The sequence below is a fragment of the Schistocerca serialis genome, chromosome 1 (genome assembly GCF_023864345.2).
Source record: "Schistocerca serialis cubense isolate TAMUIC-IGC-003099 chromosome 1, iqSchSeri2.2, whole genome shotgun sequence".
Classification (NCBI taxonomy): domain Eukaryota; kingdom Metazoa; phylum Arthropoda; class Insecta; order Orthoptera; family Acrididae; genus Schistocerca; species Schistocerca serialis.
The window spans coordinates 80,818,625-80,833,888 of NC_064638.1; the positions used below are offsets into that span (position 1 = coordinate 80,818,625).

The 15,264-nt window shown below is 42.2% G+C and overlaps 1 protein-coding gene across 2 annotated transcripts in view; it reads right to left on the reverse strand.

Annotated features, from left to right (window-relative positions):
- The window catches only part of LOC126462196 (cohesin subunit SA-1), a 154,665-nt gene that overhangs the window by 120,285 nt on the left and 19,116 nt on the right, over nucleotides 1-15,264 (reverse strand). For both annotated transcript variants that reach the window (XM_050096057.1, XM_050096056.1), the window contains exon 3: nucleotides 4,910-5,184. In XM_050096057.1, the coding sequence (XP_049952014.1) occupies nucleotides 4,910-5,184 (275 nt within the window). The remainder of the gene's footprint in view (nucleotides 1-4,909; nucleotides 5,185-15,264) is intronic.

Below are 15,264 nucleotides of genomic sequence, written 5' to 3' on the forward strand. Positions count from 1 at the left end.
CAATACACTTTCTACCACCTGAAATTCATCTGTGTTTACATGTGGTAAAAAAAACCAACACGAACACATTGTGTAACTGGAATTTGTCACACGGATAGTTTTGGCAGTGAAAGTCATGGTAACATCTTTAAAAAGTAATAACATCTACGGAATAAATCCTGAATCTTTGAATTTGTAATGAAATACACACTCACTTAACCAAACAATTTCAGCCAATCCTTTGTTTTGACAAACCATTAAATGGCTAATTCTACTGGCAGGTTTTCCCTTCCTTTTTGATTGCTGAGTCACCTCTTTTCACAGTAAAGAGATGGTGAAACTGGCCATTCTCACAAGGCATATCATCATGATGCTTTGTCATGGTAAGTATTTTCAGGTATAATAAGCAACGAGCAAAATCAAACTGCCATTCCTGGACTAACCAGCAAAACACCAGCTGCGCTGCTGTTTCTCTGTGATCATCACTATCTTTTTAGGTTGACTATAGTGTCTTTAATGCTGTAAGTTCATCGCATTTCTATAGTATCATCCTAAGTTTAAAGGTGTATTTCTGGTCAAGAGAAGTCTACTAATATCAAATACCGGCCTTAATTTGAGGAAGAAGTTTCTGAGGATGTACGTCTGGAGTACAGCATTGTATGGTAGTGAAACATGGACTGTGGGAAAACCGGAACAGAAGAGAATCGAAGCATTTGAGATGTGGTGCTATAGACGAATGTTGAAAATTAGGTGGACTGATAAGGTAAGGGATGAGGAGGTTCTACGCAGAATCAGAGAGGAAAGGAATATGTGGAAAACACTGATAAGGAGAAGGGACAGGATGATAGGAAATCTGCTAAGACATGAGGGAATGACTTCCATGGTACTAGAGGGAGCTGTAGAGGGCAAAAACTGTAGAGGAAGACAGAGATTGGAATACGTCAAGCAAATAATTGAGGATGTAGGTTGCAAGTGCTACTCTGAGATGAAGAGGTTAGCACAGGAATGGAATTCGTGGCGGGCCGCAGCAAACCAGTCAGTAGACTGATGGAAAAAGAGGTTATTCCTGACAAACCCTTCTTACATTCATTGTTTGACACATCTATCCCTATCATAAAAAGTATAAATTACCAATACATCAAAAATACTTTTTTTTTGTCCTGTTTTATTCCAATTTGAGTTCTTCTTTCTTAATGAATGTATATACAAATTACGTGATCAAAAGTATCCAGACACCCCCAAAAACATATATTTTTCATATTAGATGCATTGAACTGCCACCTATTGCCAGGTACTCCATATCAGCAACCTCAGTAGTCATTAGACATTGTGGGAGAGCAGAATGGGGCAATCCGTGGAACTCGCATACTTCGAACATGGTCAGGTGATTGGGTGTCACTTGTGCCATACATCTGTACATAAGATTTCCACACTCCTAAACATCCCTAGGTCCACTGTTTCCAACGTGATAGTAAAGTGGAAACGTGAAGGGACACATACAGCACAAAAGCATACAGGCCAACCTCGTCTGTTGACTGACAGACTGCCAACAGTCGAAGAGTGTCGTAATGTGTAATAGGCACACATCTATCCAGACCATCACACATAAATTCCAAACTGCATCAGGATCCACTGCAAGAACTATGACAGATAGGCCGGAGGTGAGAACACTTGGATTTCATGGCTGAGCGGCTGCTCATAAGACACAAATCACACCAGTAAATGCCAAATGATGTCTCACTTGGTGTAAGGATTGTAAACATTGGACGATCGAACAGTGGAAGAATATTGTATGGAGTGATGAATCACGGTACACAATGTGGCGATCCGATGGCATGGTGTGGATATGGTGAATGCCCGGTGAACATAATCTGTCAGAGTTTGTACTGCCAACAATAAAACTTGGAGGTGGTGGTGTTTTGGTGTGCTCCTGTTTTTCAGAGGGGGCTTGCACCCCTTGTTGTTATGTGTGGCACTATCACAGCACAGGCCTATATTGATGTTTTAAGCACCTTCTTGCTTCCCACTATTGAAGAGCAATTCGGTGATGGTGACTGCATCTTTCAACACAACTGAGGACCTATTCATAACGCATGGCCTGTGGCGGAGTGGTTACATGGCAATAACATCCCTGTAATAGACTAGCCTGCACAGAGTCCTGACCTGAATCTTATAGAACACCTATGGGATGTTGTGGAACGCCGACTTTGTGCCAGGCCTCACCGACAGACATCGATACCTCTTCTTAGTGCAGCACTCGGTGAAGAATGAGCTGCCATTCCCCAAGAAACCTCCCCTCACCTGGTTGAACATATGTCGCGAGAATGGAAGCTGTCATCAAGGATAAGGGTGGACCATCACCATACTGAATTCCATCATTACCGATGGAGGGCACCATGAACTTTTAAGTCATTTTCAGCCAGGTGTCTCGCACTGTTCACTACTTTTTCACCATCTATTGTTCCCTTTGTTAAATAATTTACTCCATCTGATTACTGTTCTAATCAATTTTCAAACTCATTATCCTCTGTCATTCGGTGCACGCTTCTTTTAAACACTGTTCACAGATTTCACAATGTCGTATCTATGTTTATAATTTATACAGAATAGCTCTAATTTCTACCCATCATAATCCATTCATGGACACTGCTTCTGATTTATTTTTGAAGCATTTACAATTGTTATTTGGGAAAAATTCTCTCTAGCCACTAGTCAATGGCTGACATTAGTCATTTGTGAAATTGGAGGGGGGAAAAAAAACGCAATTTAGAATGAATATTTTAACAAAAGTGGCTAAAATTAAAATTTCTGGTTAAAAAATTTTGTGCACTCTTACTCTTAGAAAAGAACTGATATCTTGTATGTATTGCAAGAGCTGGTATGGCACAATGGAATGACTGTTACCATGAAATTACTAAGTAAGATTTGAAATTTTGTAGAATATTAAGTCAGAATGACTGTTGATAAATAGCACACTAGTGCTTGTGAATTAAAAGCATAATATAAGCACTGCAATCCCTCACTTAAGTGTCATGAACATTCTTTATTCTGGATTCAAGACCTGGCAAAAATGTCTTTGGTACACAGTTATTTGGGAGGAAAAACTCACAGAAATTAAAGAAAATCTCTCTCTAGAATAACAAGCGGGAATTAAAGATAAATAGATAACTGAAAAAACTGTAAATAAATAAATGAAAAAGAATGCTCAAGTAGAGAAACAAAATCTAGTTTGGCATATTACTGAATTGTCCAATTTCGCAGATTAACTGTACGTTAAGTTGAAAATGTTAGGCATCTAACTGTTTCATAGGAAATAAGCGTTAGAGAGGTCAATCAGCTCCCTTCAAACTCCTGTAGACTGCAATAGAGAGATAAACAATTTTTTTTCCCCTACAAACCTACAGTGTGAAAGCAACAGTAAAACCAATCATCATTCCTACATCTAAACAGAATAATAACAAAAAAGACTATTGAATGATAACATGTAATACTGTTATGCATGTAGAAACAAAGACACTAACTGGCAACAAGAAGGTTTCATTATGCATCAGACATGTTTTTAAGCGGTAAAAATTCCACAAAAAATAATGAAAAAATATAGTGAAACACTACCTTCTCATGCACAAAAACTAAGGTAAGTTAGAAAAATACAGCACGCGAAATGCACTACAGAATTCACAGATATTGGGTTATATGAAATGTTAGATAGTGCTTGCCAACTACCAATCAAACTGTCACTTTCCAACCCAATGTAGGTCTCGGGCTACACTATATATTGGTCTGTCACCACACCTGAAATTCCAAAAAATAGTGTAGCCACAAAAGAACTTCTGTCTGTGTACTGTTCTGTTCTCTTCCTGTTTGTGCACATATGATTTCATACATGACATCACCAAATCATTATGCAATGAAACTGATATTTGATGTTTTTTTATGTTCCATTGAACCAGAAATATTTTACTGCATTATAACAGGCATTTTTCAGAAATATGATGAAAAATGAAAGTTGGAGACAATGTCTGCAAAACAAAATAGAAAGAACATTAAAAAAATTAAAAAAAATATAAAAAATGAAGAAAAAGACTTAACATCATAATGAGACAGGAAATTAAAGTTACATGGAACAGAAGGAGAAGGAAAGTGACTACGCCCTTTTCAAAAGAATCATCTTGGTTATTTCAGTAATCACAGAGAATCTAAATCTGGGTGGCCAGTTGTGGGTTGGATCCTGCACCCCCCCCCCCCCCCCCCCCAACCAAGTGTGCATCCAGTGCATTAGTCATAGTGCCCCCTTACTATGTGAATGATTAGAAGTACCAGCTAAAAAACTAAAAGGTAGCAGCTGTACTCCAATAAGTGAAATGAGGAGTAAATTACTAATTTAACACAAATCACCCAAATGAAAGACAAGTTTCTGACTATTAGTTTTGAATACAGCATATAAATGGGAGAGACTGGAAGCCCTCTGTTGAACATCAGAGTGACCGTGTGATTGATATATATGCAATGGGGTGGAGCTGTCAGTTTGCTCTTATCTGCACATCAACCATAGCAGCAGCTGTGCAGTTCAGTACTGAACTCCTTTCTATGTTTCCTCTCAACCTGCAGCACTGTTTTGGCTTTTTCTGCTCACTTTCACTATTAGTTGCAGACATTCTTTACACAGAATAAAGTACATGAGGTAACATAACCACAAATATTACTTTGATGGCCACAACTGTTGTCCGCTGAGCACTATAATAGCAGTGGATGAGACACATGGCACGACCAAGCTGACTTTCTGGTTTGTTATTGCTAAGGTAGCTATTTTGAAAACAATCAGCTATCAATTATTTTGTTATCTGATTCAGTCACAGATGTTCTACATACTGGGACCAGTCAACACAACAACAGTACCATCTGCAAAAAATGTAATGAGACTGAGACCTACCATTTGCACTACGTGCTCGTGAACGAGTAACACGGATTCTCATGTTAAGTGGAGTAGCTGGCTGCTCGTACTGCTGATCAAAACTAGGTTCTGACTGCTGCTGTTGTGGCTGAGTGACCTCATACTGTGTTTGTTGCTGTGCAGATGGTGAGTAGAGTTGTTGCTGTTGCTGCTGCTGTTGCTGCTGCTGTTGTTGTTGTTGCTGCTGCTGCTGATGATGATACATCCCTGATGGCTCACCTGCATACTGGTCATTGCCTGAGTACACTTCACCTCTGAAAAATCATGAAACACATTACAATTTTATGAGATTAGCAGACAAATTGACTGCTAAAGCAGTCTAATCTTGCAAAACAAATACAGTGAGCGGAGAAAGGAATGCTGTGACTGTTTAAAAATATAATCTATTAATAGGCAATACTTATACAAATTCCTTACCGACTGCACATACTGCAGCTGAGCTCTTCCTTTGAGCTCCTCTAGCATCATGGGCCGTGGTGTACTGGTTGTCGACAGTCACAGATGTGTCTTCTTCCATTACATGCGAGTATAATAAATTTTGGTTGCAAAGGGAGCGACATACTAGTAAATTTTTATGAGGGGGCTGTCTCTTTTCTCTTCGTCAGTTTTGGTGGTGTATTGATTTTGGAGAGCAACAGAAGCCAGAAAATATCGTCATGCACTATCTCCTCTGCTCAGTTTAAAGGTCTAAATTTTCAGTAACCAATATTTTCTAGCTAGACATTTTATTGTAATAATATAAAATGCAGGACATTGTCACTCTGCTTATCGTCTATCTATTGTGATACAGAAGATACAGTTGTAAAGCCAAAGTACATATCCTACTAGATAACCACTACTTTTGTGAGAGAGAAATTTGTAAAGCATAAGTAGTCAAACTAGCATGCTGCTGTTCATTTTAAGAACCTTTTTTTTTACTATCAGTGTGTGACAATTGTCTATTCACAGCTCACTGCAGTACCAATGCATTCAGTCATTGTTGCATGTAGATGACAAGAAACCAGTACCTTTTGAGAAGTAAAATGAGGCAGTCTATGAATATTCAATACACAAGCAGCTCACAATAAATGAAGGAATGTATTGTGCATTTATTAACACTGAACCCTAGCAATTAACTGTAATAAATTTTGCAAGACAGTCAAATTAAAAAGTAATTTTCAAGAGGGTCTCACACATTCAATATTTATTCTGCAATATTGAAGACTGTGCAATAAAAATGACCATCTGAGAGCGGTGTTGAAAGTTTGTGCAATGTACTGGAGAAGATTGCAGTGCTTTAAAAATATTGCTGCTCACTCAATATATTGTAATGAGTAACAGTGGTAGTGCACAATAAAAGGCAGTTCCACTGAGCCTTCATGATTTGCAGACATGTTAGCTACAAATCCAGCAACATCATATGAATATGAATACACAGGAAAATACAGGCAACGTATCATTTGGTGAAGTGCAGTCAAGTGAGTAGTATGATTACATACATAATACTTATTCAGTGATTAACTGTAGAAACAAACAACGTTAAGCATTTTTATGTGCAGAGAAATAGCATTGCAACCGCTTATTTGTTCATTCAGAAGGTTGAATTATTTATGGCATATATACAGCAATACCTACCCCCCCCCCCCTTCTACAGTAATTTATTTTGTTTATAGATTGCTTCAGGCATTCTAGAAAGTGAAATATGAAGAATATATGAACAAAGACTTGAAAAATCAGGACTGCAATGTACTCTTAAAACTTTATCAAGAAATTTATCCATCACCTATTAAGGACAATATAAAAAGAAATTCAGTTTACTAAATACAAATATTCAGAAATAACTGAAAGAAGTCAACAACACAAAATCAGAAAGCCAGCTGGACGATATGTATGGAAGTATCATGTGGTACTTTCAGGGAGTTCCTCACTGTCCACAGTTGCTGAGGAAATTGAAGAACATAGCATCAAGATAGTAAGCAGATGTGTTTATTTGACTTTTATCAGTTCTCAGAATTGACAAATGAGATCAGGTCAGCTGTCCAGTGAGCATACATGTTTATTTTTATTATAACTGTTTTCTGTATATACATAAGATCCATATTAGCTTCCAATCAGCTTCACTGTTCTATTCAGTATGCTACAGTAGTTACAGCTTCAAGACATACATTGTAAACAGCGTGTGTACATCATTAATTGTACAGTAAACATGTTTAATCTGTAATTAGTAACTGCTGTGATTTACTAAACTGTTATGTCACACAATTCCATTCTGTGGCAGTCATAGGCAGCTGAAATGCGTTGGGTCTAGGAATTGCTAAATAACTACATAATATGTTGTATATTTTTAATTAGCTCTTTTTTTCAGGACTCGGAAATTTCTGAAACGGAGGTACCACTGGAAACACTTCTAATAAAATAATGTAGGGAGGCAGCACAGGCTGCCAGAGATGATTTACTGGAACTTGCATACAAACTACAACAGGAACTAGTGTCTTGAGGACCACAATGGCATAACATGCACCTGTGAGTGCCAGAAAATTGACACAACGCAGCAAATGCCGGCAAAGAAATGGTTAATGGGCAGATCATGCAGAGATTCCATGGTTTAAGAACATCTTCAACAAGTATGTCTCCAGTAACAAATTTGTCAAGCTCTGAGTACTTCAAGCAGTTTGCACATTGTATGACAGGGAGCTACCCTTTACTTTGCGAATTCATTATTCGACTCTTCCCACAAAATCCACTTTTCTGATATGCACTGAAGAGCCAAAAAAACTGGTATGCCTGCCTAATATCGTGTAGGGACATCACGAGCATGCGGAAGTACAACAACACGATGTGGTATGGATTCAACTAACACCTAAAGTAGTGCTGGAGAGAACTGATACCATGAAACCTGCAGGGCTATCCACAAATCCGTAGGAGTACAACGGAGGGGGGGGGGGGGGGGGGTCTCTTCTGAACAACACATTGCAAGGCATCTCAGATAATGTATTGTATTACACTGGGGACCTAGAAATGATGGAGAGGCTTTGTCCCGCTGTAGCCCTCAGTAGTTCACAACCCCACACAGCAGTCCACCCACCCCACTGCTGCCCAAAACCGAACCCAGGGTTATTGTGGGTTCGGCCCTGAGTGGACCCCCCCTGGGAATGTCTCGTGCAGCCAACTGTAACCCCAAACGTTTGCATGTTAGAGTAATTATGGTGTATGAGCACATGAAAATGGTGTTTACGGAGAATCGCCGACACAGCATAACTGAGACGCAATACGGGGAACCAGCCCGCATTCGCCAAGACAGATGGAAAACAGCCTTAAAAACCCTCCACAGGCTGTCTGGCAATCCACACCTTGACACTAATCTGGCTGGCGGATTTGTACCGGGGACTGGCACATCTTACAGCTCGGGAAGCAGCTTGTTAGACCGCACAGCTAGCCTGGCAGGCTTATCCCAGGTATGCTCAATAAAGTTTATGTCTGCGGAGTTTGGTGGCCAGTGGAAGTGTTTTAACTCAGAACATCGTTCCTGGAGCGACTCTGTAGCAATTCTGGACACGTGGGGTATCACATTGTCCTGCTGGAACTGCCCAAGTCCATCGGAATGCACAATGGACATGAACGGATGCAGATCATCAGTACATGTCACCTGTCAGACTTATCTAGATGTATCAGGGGTCCCATTTCACTCCAAATTACAGAGCCTCTGACAGCTTGAACAGTCTCTTGTTGATATGCAGGGTCCATAGATTCATGTTGTTCTCTCCATACCTGCACATCCATCCACTCGATATAATTTGAAATGAGACTCGTCCACCCAAGCAACATGTTCCCAGTCATGAACAGTCCAATGTCAGTGTTGATGGGCCCAGGCGAGGCAATAGACTTTGTGTCAATATTGATGATGTTTCACTGAACAGTTTGCATACTGACACTTGTTGATGTTCCAGGATTGAAATCTGCAACAATTTGCAAAAGGGTTGCACTTCTGTCATTTTAAACAATTCTCTTCAGTTATTGTTAGCCCCGTTCTTGCAGGATCTTTTTCTGGCCGCAGCGATGTCGGAAATTTGATGTTTCACCAGATTCACGGTACGCTTGTCAAATGGTCATCCAGGAAAATACCCATTTCATTGCTACCTCAGAGATGTGTCCAATCGCTCGTGTGCCGACTATAACACCATGTTCAAACTCACTTAAATGTTGATAACCTGCCACTGTAGCAGCAGAACTCATCCAACAACTGCACCAGATACTTGTTGCCGACAACAGCACCGTATTCTGCCTGTTCACGAATCTCTATATTTGAATATGAATGCCTATACCAGCTTCTTTGGCACTTCAGTGTAGTTTACCTTTCCCCTGGGGTAGACAACTTTGCTATTGTGTTCACTTCATTTACTTTGATGTATTTTTGCAAGCAGGTGCAAACAGCTTCAATGTATAGTTACAATAAAGTTGGTAGCAGTGAGTGCAGTGAATGATGAAAATGTGAGGTAATGTAGTGTAATGGATAATCTTTCCACAGGTTGATTGCTGCCCCTATCACAGTATCTTTTCTGTGTACATAGCATGTAACAAGGTTCACTAATTTGTTGAAAAACTCCTTGTTCACCCTTAAAAATTTCCGATAATTGTCCAGCTCTGTTGCAAGTTCTTTTAGTGTGTTAGTAAGGCCTGTGTAGAACGCCTTCATAGCCACTTTTATGCCCACTGTCACTTCCTCATTTTTCTTTTTGCAGTACGTGAAGACAGCACCTACATAAGTAGGCGCAGTACATGTTGTGGAATGCCAATTAGTCCTCACTGAATTGTCCAGGCACAGATACAGGGTGTTTCAAAAATGACCGGTATATTTGAAACGGCCATAAAAACTAAACGAGCAGCGATAGAAATACACCGTTTGTTGCAATATGCTTGGGACAACAGTACATTTTCAGGCGGACAAACTTTCGAAATTACAGTAGTTCCAATTTTCAACAACAGATGGCGCTGCAAGTGATGTGAAAGATATAGAAGACAACGCAGTCTGTGGGTGCGCCATTCTGTACGTCGTCTTTCTGCTGTAAGCGTGTGCTGTTCACAATGTGCAAGTGTGCTGTGGACAACATGGTTTATTCCTTAGAACAGAGGATTTTTCTGGTGTTGGAATTCCACCGCCTAGAACACAGTGTTGTTGCAACAAGACGAAGTTTTCAACGGAGGTTTAATGTAACCAAAGGACCGAAAAGCGATACAATAAAGGATCTGTTTGAAAAATTTCAACGGACTGGGAACGTGACGGATGAACGTGCTGGAAAGGTAGGGCGACCGCGTACGGCAAACACAGAGGGCAACGCGCAGCTAGTGCAGCAGGTGATCCAACAGCGGCCTCGGGTTTCCGTTCGCCGTGTTGCAGCTGCGGTCCAAATGACGCCAACGTCGACGTATCGTCTCATGCGCCAGAGTTTACACCTCTATCCATACAAAATTCAAACGCGGCAACCCCTCAGCGCCGCTACCATTGCTGCACGAGAGACATTCGCTAACGATATAGTGCACAGGATTGATGACGGCGATATGCATGTGGGCAGCATTTGGTTTACTGACGAAGCTTATTTTTACCTGGACGGCTTCGTCAATAAACAGAACTGGCGCATATGGGGAACCGAAAAGCCCCATGTTGCAGTCCCATCGTCCCTGCATCCTCAAAAAGTACTGGTCTGGGCCGCCATTTCTTCCAGAGGAATCATTGGCCCATTTTTCAGATCCGAAACGATTACTGCCTCACGCTATCTGGACATTCTTCGTGAATTTGTGGCGGTACAAACTGCCTTAGACGACACTGCGAACACCTCGTGGTTTATGCAAGATGGTGTCCGGCCACATCGCACGGCCGACGTCTTTAATTTCCTGAATGAATATTTCGATGATCGTGTGATTGCTTTGGGCTATCCGAAACATACAGGAGGTGGCGTGGATTGGCCTCCCTATTCGCCAGGCATGAACCCCTGTGACTTCTTTCTGTGGGGACACTTGAAAGACCAGGTGTACCGCCAGAATCCAGAAACAATTGAACAGCTGAAGCAGTACACATCTCATCTGCATGTGAAGCCATTCCGCCAGACACGTTGTCAAAGGTTTCGGGTAATTTCATTCAGAGACTACGCCATATTGCTACGCATGGTGGATATGTGGAAAATATCGTACTATAGAGTTTCCCAGACCGCAGCGCCATCTGTTGTTGACAATTGTAACTACTGTAATTTCGAAAGTTTGTCTGCCTGAAAATGTACTGTTGTCCCAAGCATATTGCAACAAACGGTGTATTTCTATCGCTGCTCGTTTAGTTTTTATTACCGTTTCAAATATACCGGTCATTTTTGAAACACCCTGTATTAAGCAATAATATTGTCCCATTCTTGGTCTCACCATTTCACGCAATATAATGACAATACTATTGCACAATAAGTATTCAGCATGTGAGCAACCCATAAGTTATTCAGTTTCACCACTGCCTCAAGGTCCAATACTTTCAGAGTTAACTTCAATTAGTAACAGATATGCTGTTATATTGCAGTAACAGATTTTAACTGATGCCTTGGACCTTACTTGGTCAATTCACAACCAAATTGTCACCTTTCAACCTACCCTGGACATTTAGGTTTGCTACAGTCAAACTATCACCACATCTTTCATGATCATATTCGTTGGTTTTGCTAACTAACCAAAAACAATACTGAAGCAAAAGAAATATTTTCTTTGGATACTTGTTTATCACTGTTGTTTTCTCACATTTTTTTATATTAGTTATGTGAATCAGTTTTGGTTTGTTGTGATGTGGACTTCTTTTGGATAGCGTAAGTGAAAGTTATGATACTGGATTTAACAATTTGTGTGTGTTGACTTTTGGTACTGGAGACATCATTTTAGCTGTAACAAGTTTCAGGTAAAATCAGTATATAGGGTTTTGGAACTGTGTGTGCTTTCTCTTTGCTGTACTGGGTTTTTATGTCGTAGGAGGGTCACTGGCATTAGAGTCTTCATTTTTAACTATATAGGTCACGAGAAATTTGCCCGGTTTCATTTCTTGCATTTTTTGGTTGTGTTGAATGTTGAGAATTTCATGTGCTTAATTTTTGGGTTAATATTTATTTTGGAAAGGTGGTATTATCATTAGAGTTGCATGTCTAGGTTGTCCTTGCTCGAAACCACCAACTTCTTGTGGTTGTCCTATTATTTTCAATCTATTGCTGAAATTTAACATTTTGCATGTTATTTATGTTTGTTCAAGAGTGTAGTAAGTGTCATCATGTTTGCCATATTTTGTACGCTTGAAACTGGGATTTCCGCAACTTTCAGTTTTACTCAAATTTTTGGTTTATGGATGGCTGGTTTGTGGGGGTTGAAGGGACCAGACTACAAAGGCCATTGGTTCCCTTTCTCCATGATCACGAAAACCCACAAGGAATAAAAACAAGCAACGGAGTTAACAAGGGACAACACAGAACAAGAAAGACACAAAGACTAGAAAACAAGGAATTAAAGGCACACAGAGGTATAAAATAGTTGGCTGACCATGGAAACAAAAAAGGAAAAGCCAACCACCAAGAGACACACTAAAAACCCCAATCAAAAACCGTAGGCCAAAGACCAGATGCAATACACAAGACGGAAGACAGACAAACCCTCAGATTGTGCGATAAAAGCCCCCTGCTCAAATAAAACTCAAAACTAAGCCTGACATTACAGCGTCATCCTTTAAAAGAGCAGGGAGAGTGTCAGGCAGTGCAAACGTCTGTCTGAGCATAGTTAGAAGGGGACAGTCCAACAAGATGTGGACCACTGTCAACGCTGACCCGCAGCGACATTGAGGTTGGCTCTCAGGGCGCAATAAATGACAGTGCATCAGCCAAGTGTGGCCAATGCGTAGCCGGCAGAGAACAACTGAGTCTTTGCAGGAGGCTCGCAAGGAGGAGTGCCACACACCTGTAGTCTCCTTGATGACCCAAAATTTGTTGGGGGAAGGCAGGGTGCACCATTCATCACTCCAAGTACCAAGGACATTTTGCCGCAATACTGACTAGAGACCACATTCTGGAAGGCCAATCTCCAGGGCCGGTGTGCTGATAGCCAGTTTGGCCAGTGTGTCAACACGTTCATTACCCGAGGTCCACACAAAGACCATGGAGTGGCCACAATGGGCAAGAGTATGGAAGGACTCCTGGGTACACATCGCCAGAAGTGAGCGAGGAAAACACTGGTCGATAGCTCATAAACCGCTCAGGGAGCCACTACAGATAACGAAGGACTTGCCTGGGCAGGAGCGGATATATTCTAGGACGCGAGAGATGGCGACAAGCTCTGCAGTGAAAACACTGCTGCCGTCCAGCAATGAGTGTTGTTCAGATAGTCCCCAAGAGTAAAAGCATATCCAACTCAACCAGAAACCATCGAACCATCGGTATAGACCAAGGCAGAGCCGGGAAACGTGGCAAGGATGGAAACAAAGTGTCGGCGGAGGGTCTCGGGAGGGACTGAGTCTTTTGGGCCTTGTGCCAAATCCAGCTGAAGGCATGAACAGGGCACATACCACAGGGGTAGATGTATATGGGCCCAGAAAAGAGGTGGGAGAGCAAAAAACTCAAGCCCAGAGAAAAGAGACTGGACGCGAACTGCAAGAGGACACCCTGACCAAGGCCGTCGTTCGGGAAGATGGACGACCGTGTTGGGGAACAGGAGATGGTAATTTGGATGCCCAGGCAAGTTACAAACATGTGCAGCGTAAGCGACCAGTAGTTGTTGGCACTGGATCCACAATGGAGGCACACCAGCCTCTGCAAGTGTGCTGTATACAGGGCTTGTGTGAAAAGCTCCAGTTGCGAGTCTGATTCCGCAGTGAAATATGGAGTCAAGCAACCGCAACGCGCAAGGCAATGCCAAACCGTAAGCCAGGCTCACATAACCGAGACGGGACTGAATCAATGCCTGATACAGTCATAGAAGGGCACACCGATCGGCACTCCAGCTGGTGTGATTCAACCAACAAAGCGCGTTAAGATGGCGCCAACACGTTTTTTTTAAGCTGCCAAATATTAGGGAGCTAAGTCAACCAGGCATCAAAAAGCAAGCCCAAAAAACCGATGCGTCTCCATCACGGCAAGAGGTTCACCATCAAGATAAAGCCATGCCTAAGGGTGAACACCGCGACGCCGGCAGAAATGCATGTCGCAGGTCTTGGCGGCCGAGAACTGGAAGCCGTGAGCGACAGCCAAAGACTGCGCCCTGTAGCTGCCGTTCAGAAACCACAATGCCAGTGGAGCTATAGTACAGGCAGAAGTCATCAGCATACAAAAAAGCCACAGCTAGCCTGCTGATAGCAACTAAAAAGAGGCAGACACTCAAGAAAGAGCCTAGCGGGACCCCATACTCCTAGGCTCGGGAGGAACTATGGGAGGGACCAACTTGCATGCGGAAGGAACGAAGTGATAGAAAATTTTGATTAAAAATCGGGAGCAGGGCCTGAAGACCCCACCCATGAAGTGTGGTGAGGATGTGATGCCGCCATGTTGTTATCGTATGCCTTCCGCATGTCAAAAGAGACTAACCAGACACTGATGGCGGGCAAATGCCGTGCGGATTGCAGACTTCCAGGCAAACCAGATTATCAGAGGCAGAGCAGCCCTTATGGAACCCACCCTGGGACAGAGCCAGAAGGCCCTGAGACTCAAGTACCCAACCCAAACTCCGGCTCACCATGCGTTCGAGCAACTTGCACGGAACATTGATGAGGCTAATGGGGTGGTAGCTGTCCACCTCCAATGGGTTCTTGCCAGGTTTCAACTTGGGGATGATGATGCTTTCCCACCATTGTGATGGGAACTCACCCTCAACACAGATACGGTTGAAAAGGTCTAGGAGACTCACTGGCAGTTCACTGACAGGTGTTTGAGCATCTGACAGTGGATGCGATCCAGCCCCGGATCCGTAACAGGGAAAGTGGTGAAGACATTTGGAATTCCCACTCACTGAAAGGGGCATTGTACGATTCGAGGTGGTGCGTATGGAATGAAAGGCTCTGACATTCCAACTGCTCTTTCACAGAGCAGAAGGCCAGTGGGTAATTTGTAGAAGCGGAACTCTGAGTGCAAAGCTCTGCTAAGAGTTCTGCAATCGTGTCAGAGTCAGTATAGACTGCTCCATTCAGTGAAAGCCCTGGTACGCTGACAGGGAGTCCGATATATATATATAGAGCCGCCTAATATTGGCCTAAACCTGCGATGGAGAGGTACGGATGTCAATGGTGGAGACATACCTTTCCCAGCACTCCTGCTTCCGGCAGCGAATAACGCATTGGGCTCGGGAACAGAGCCACTTAA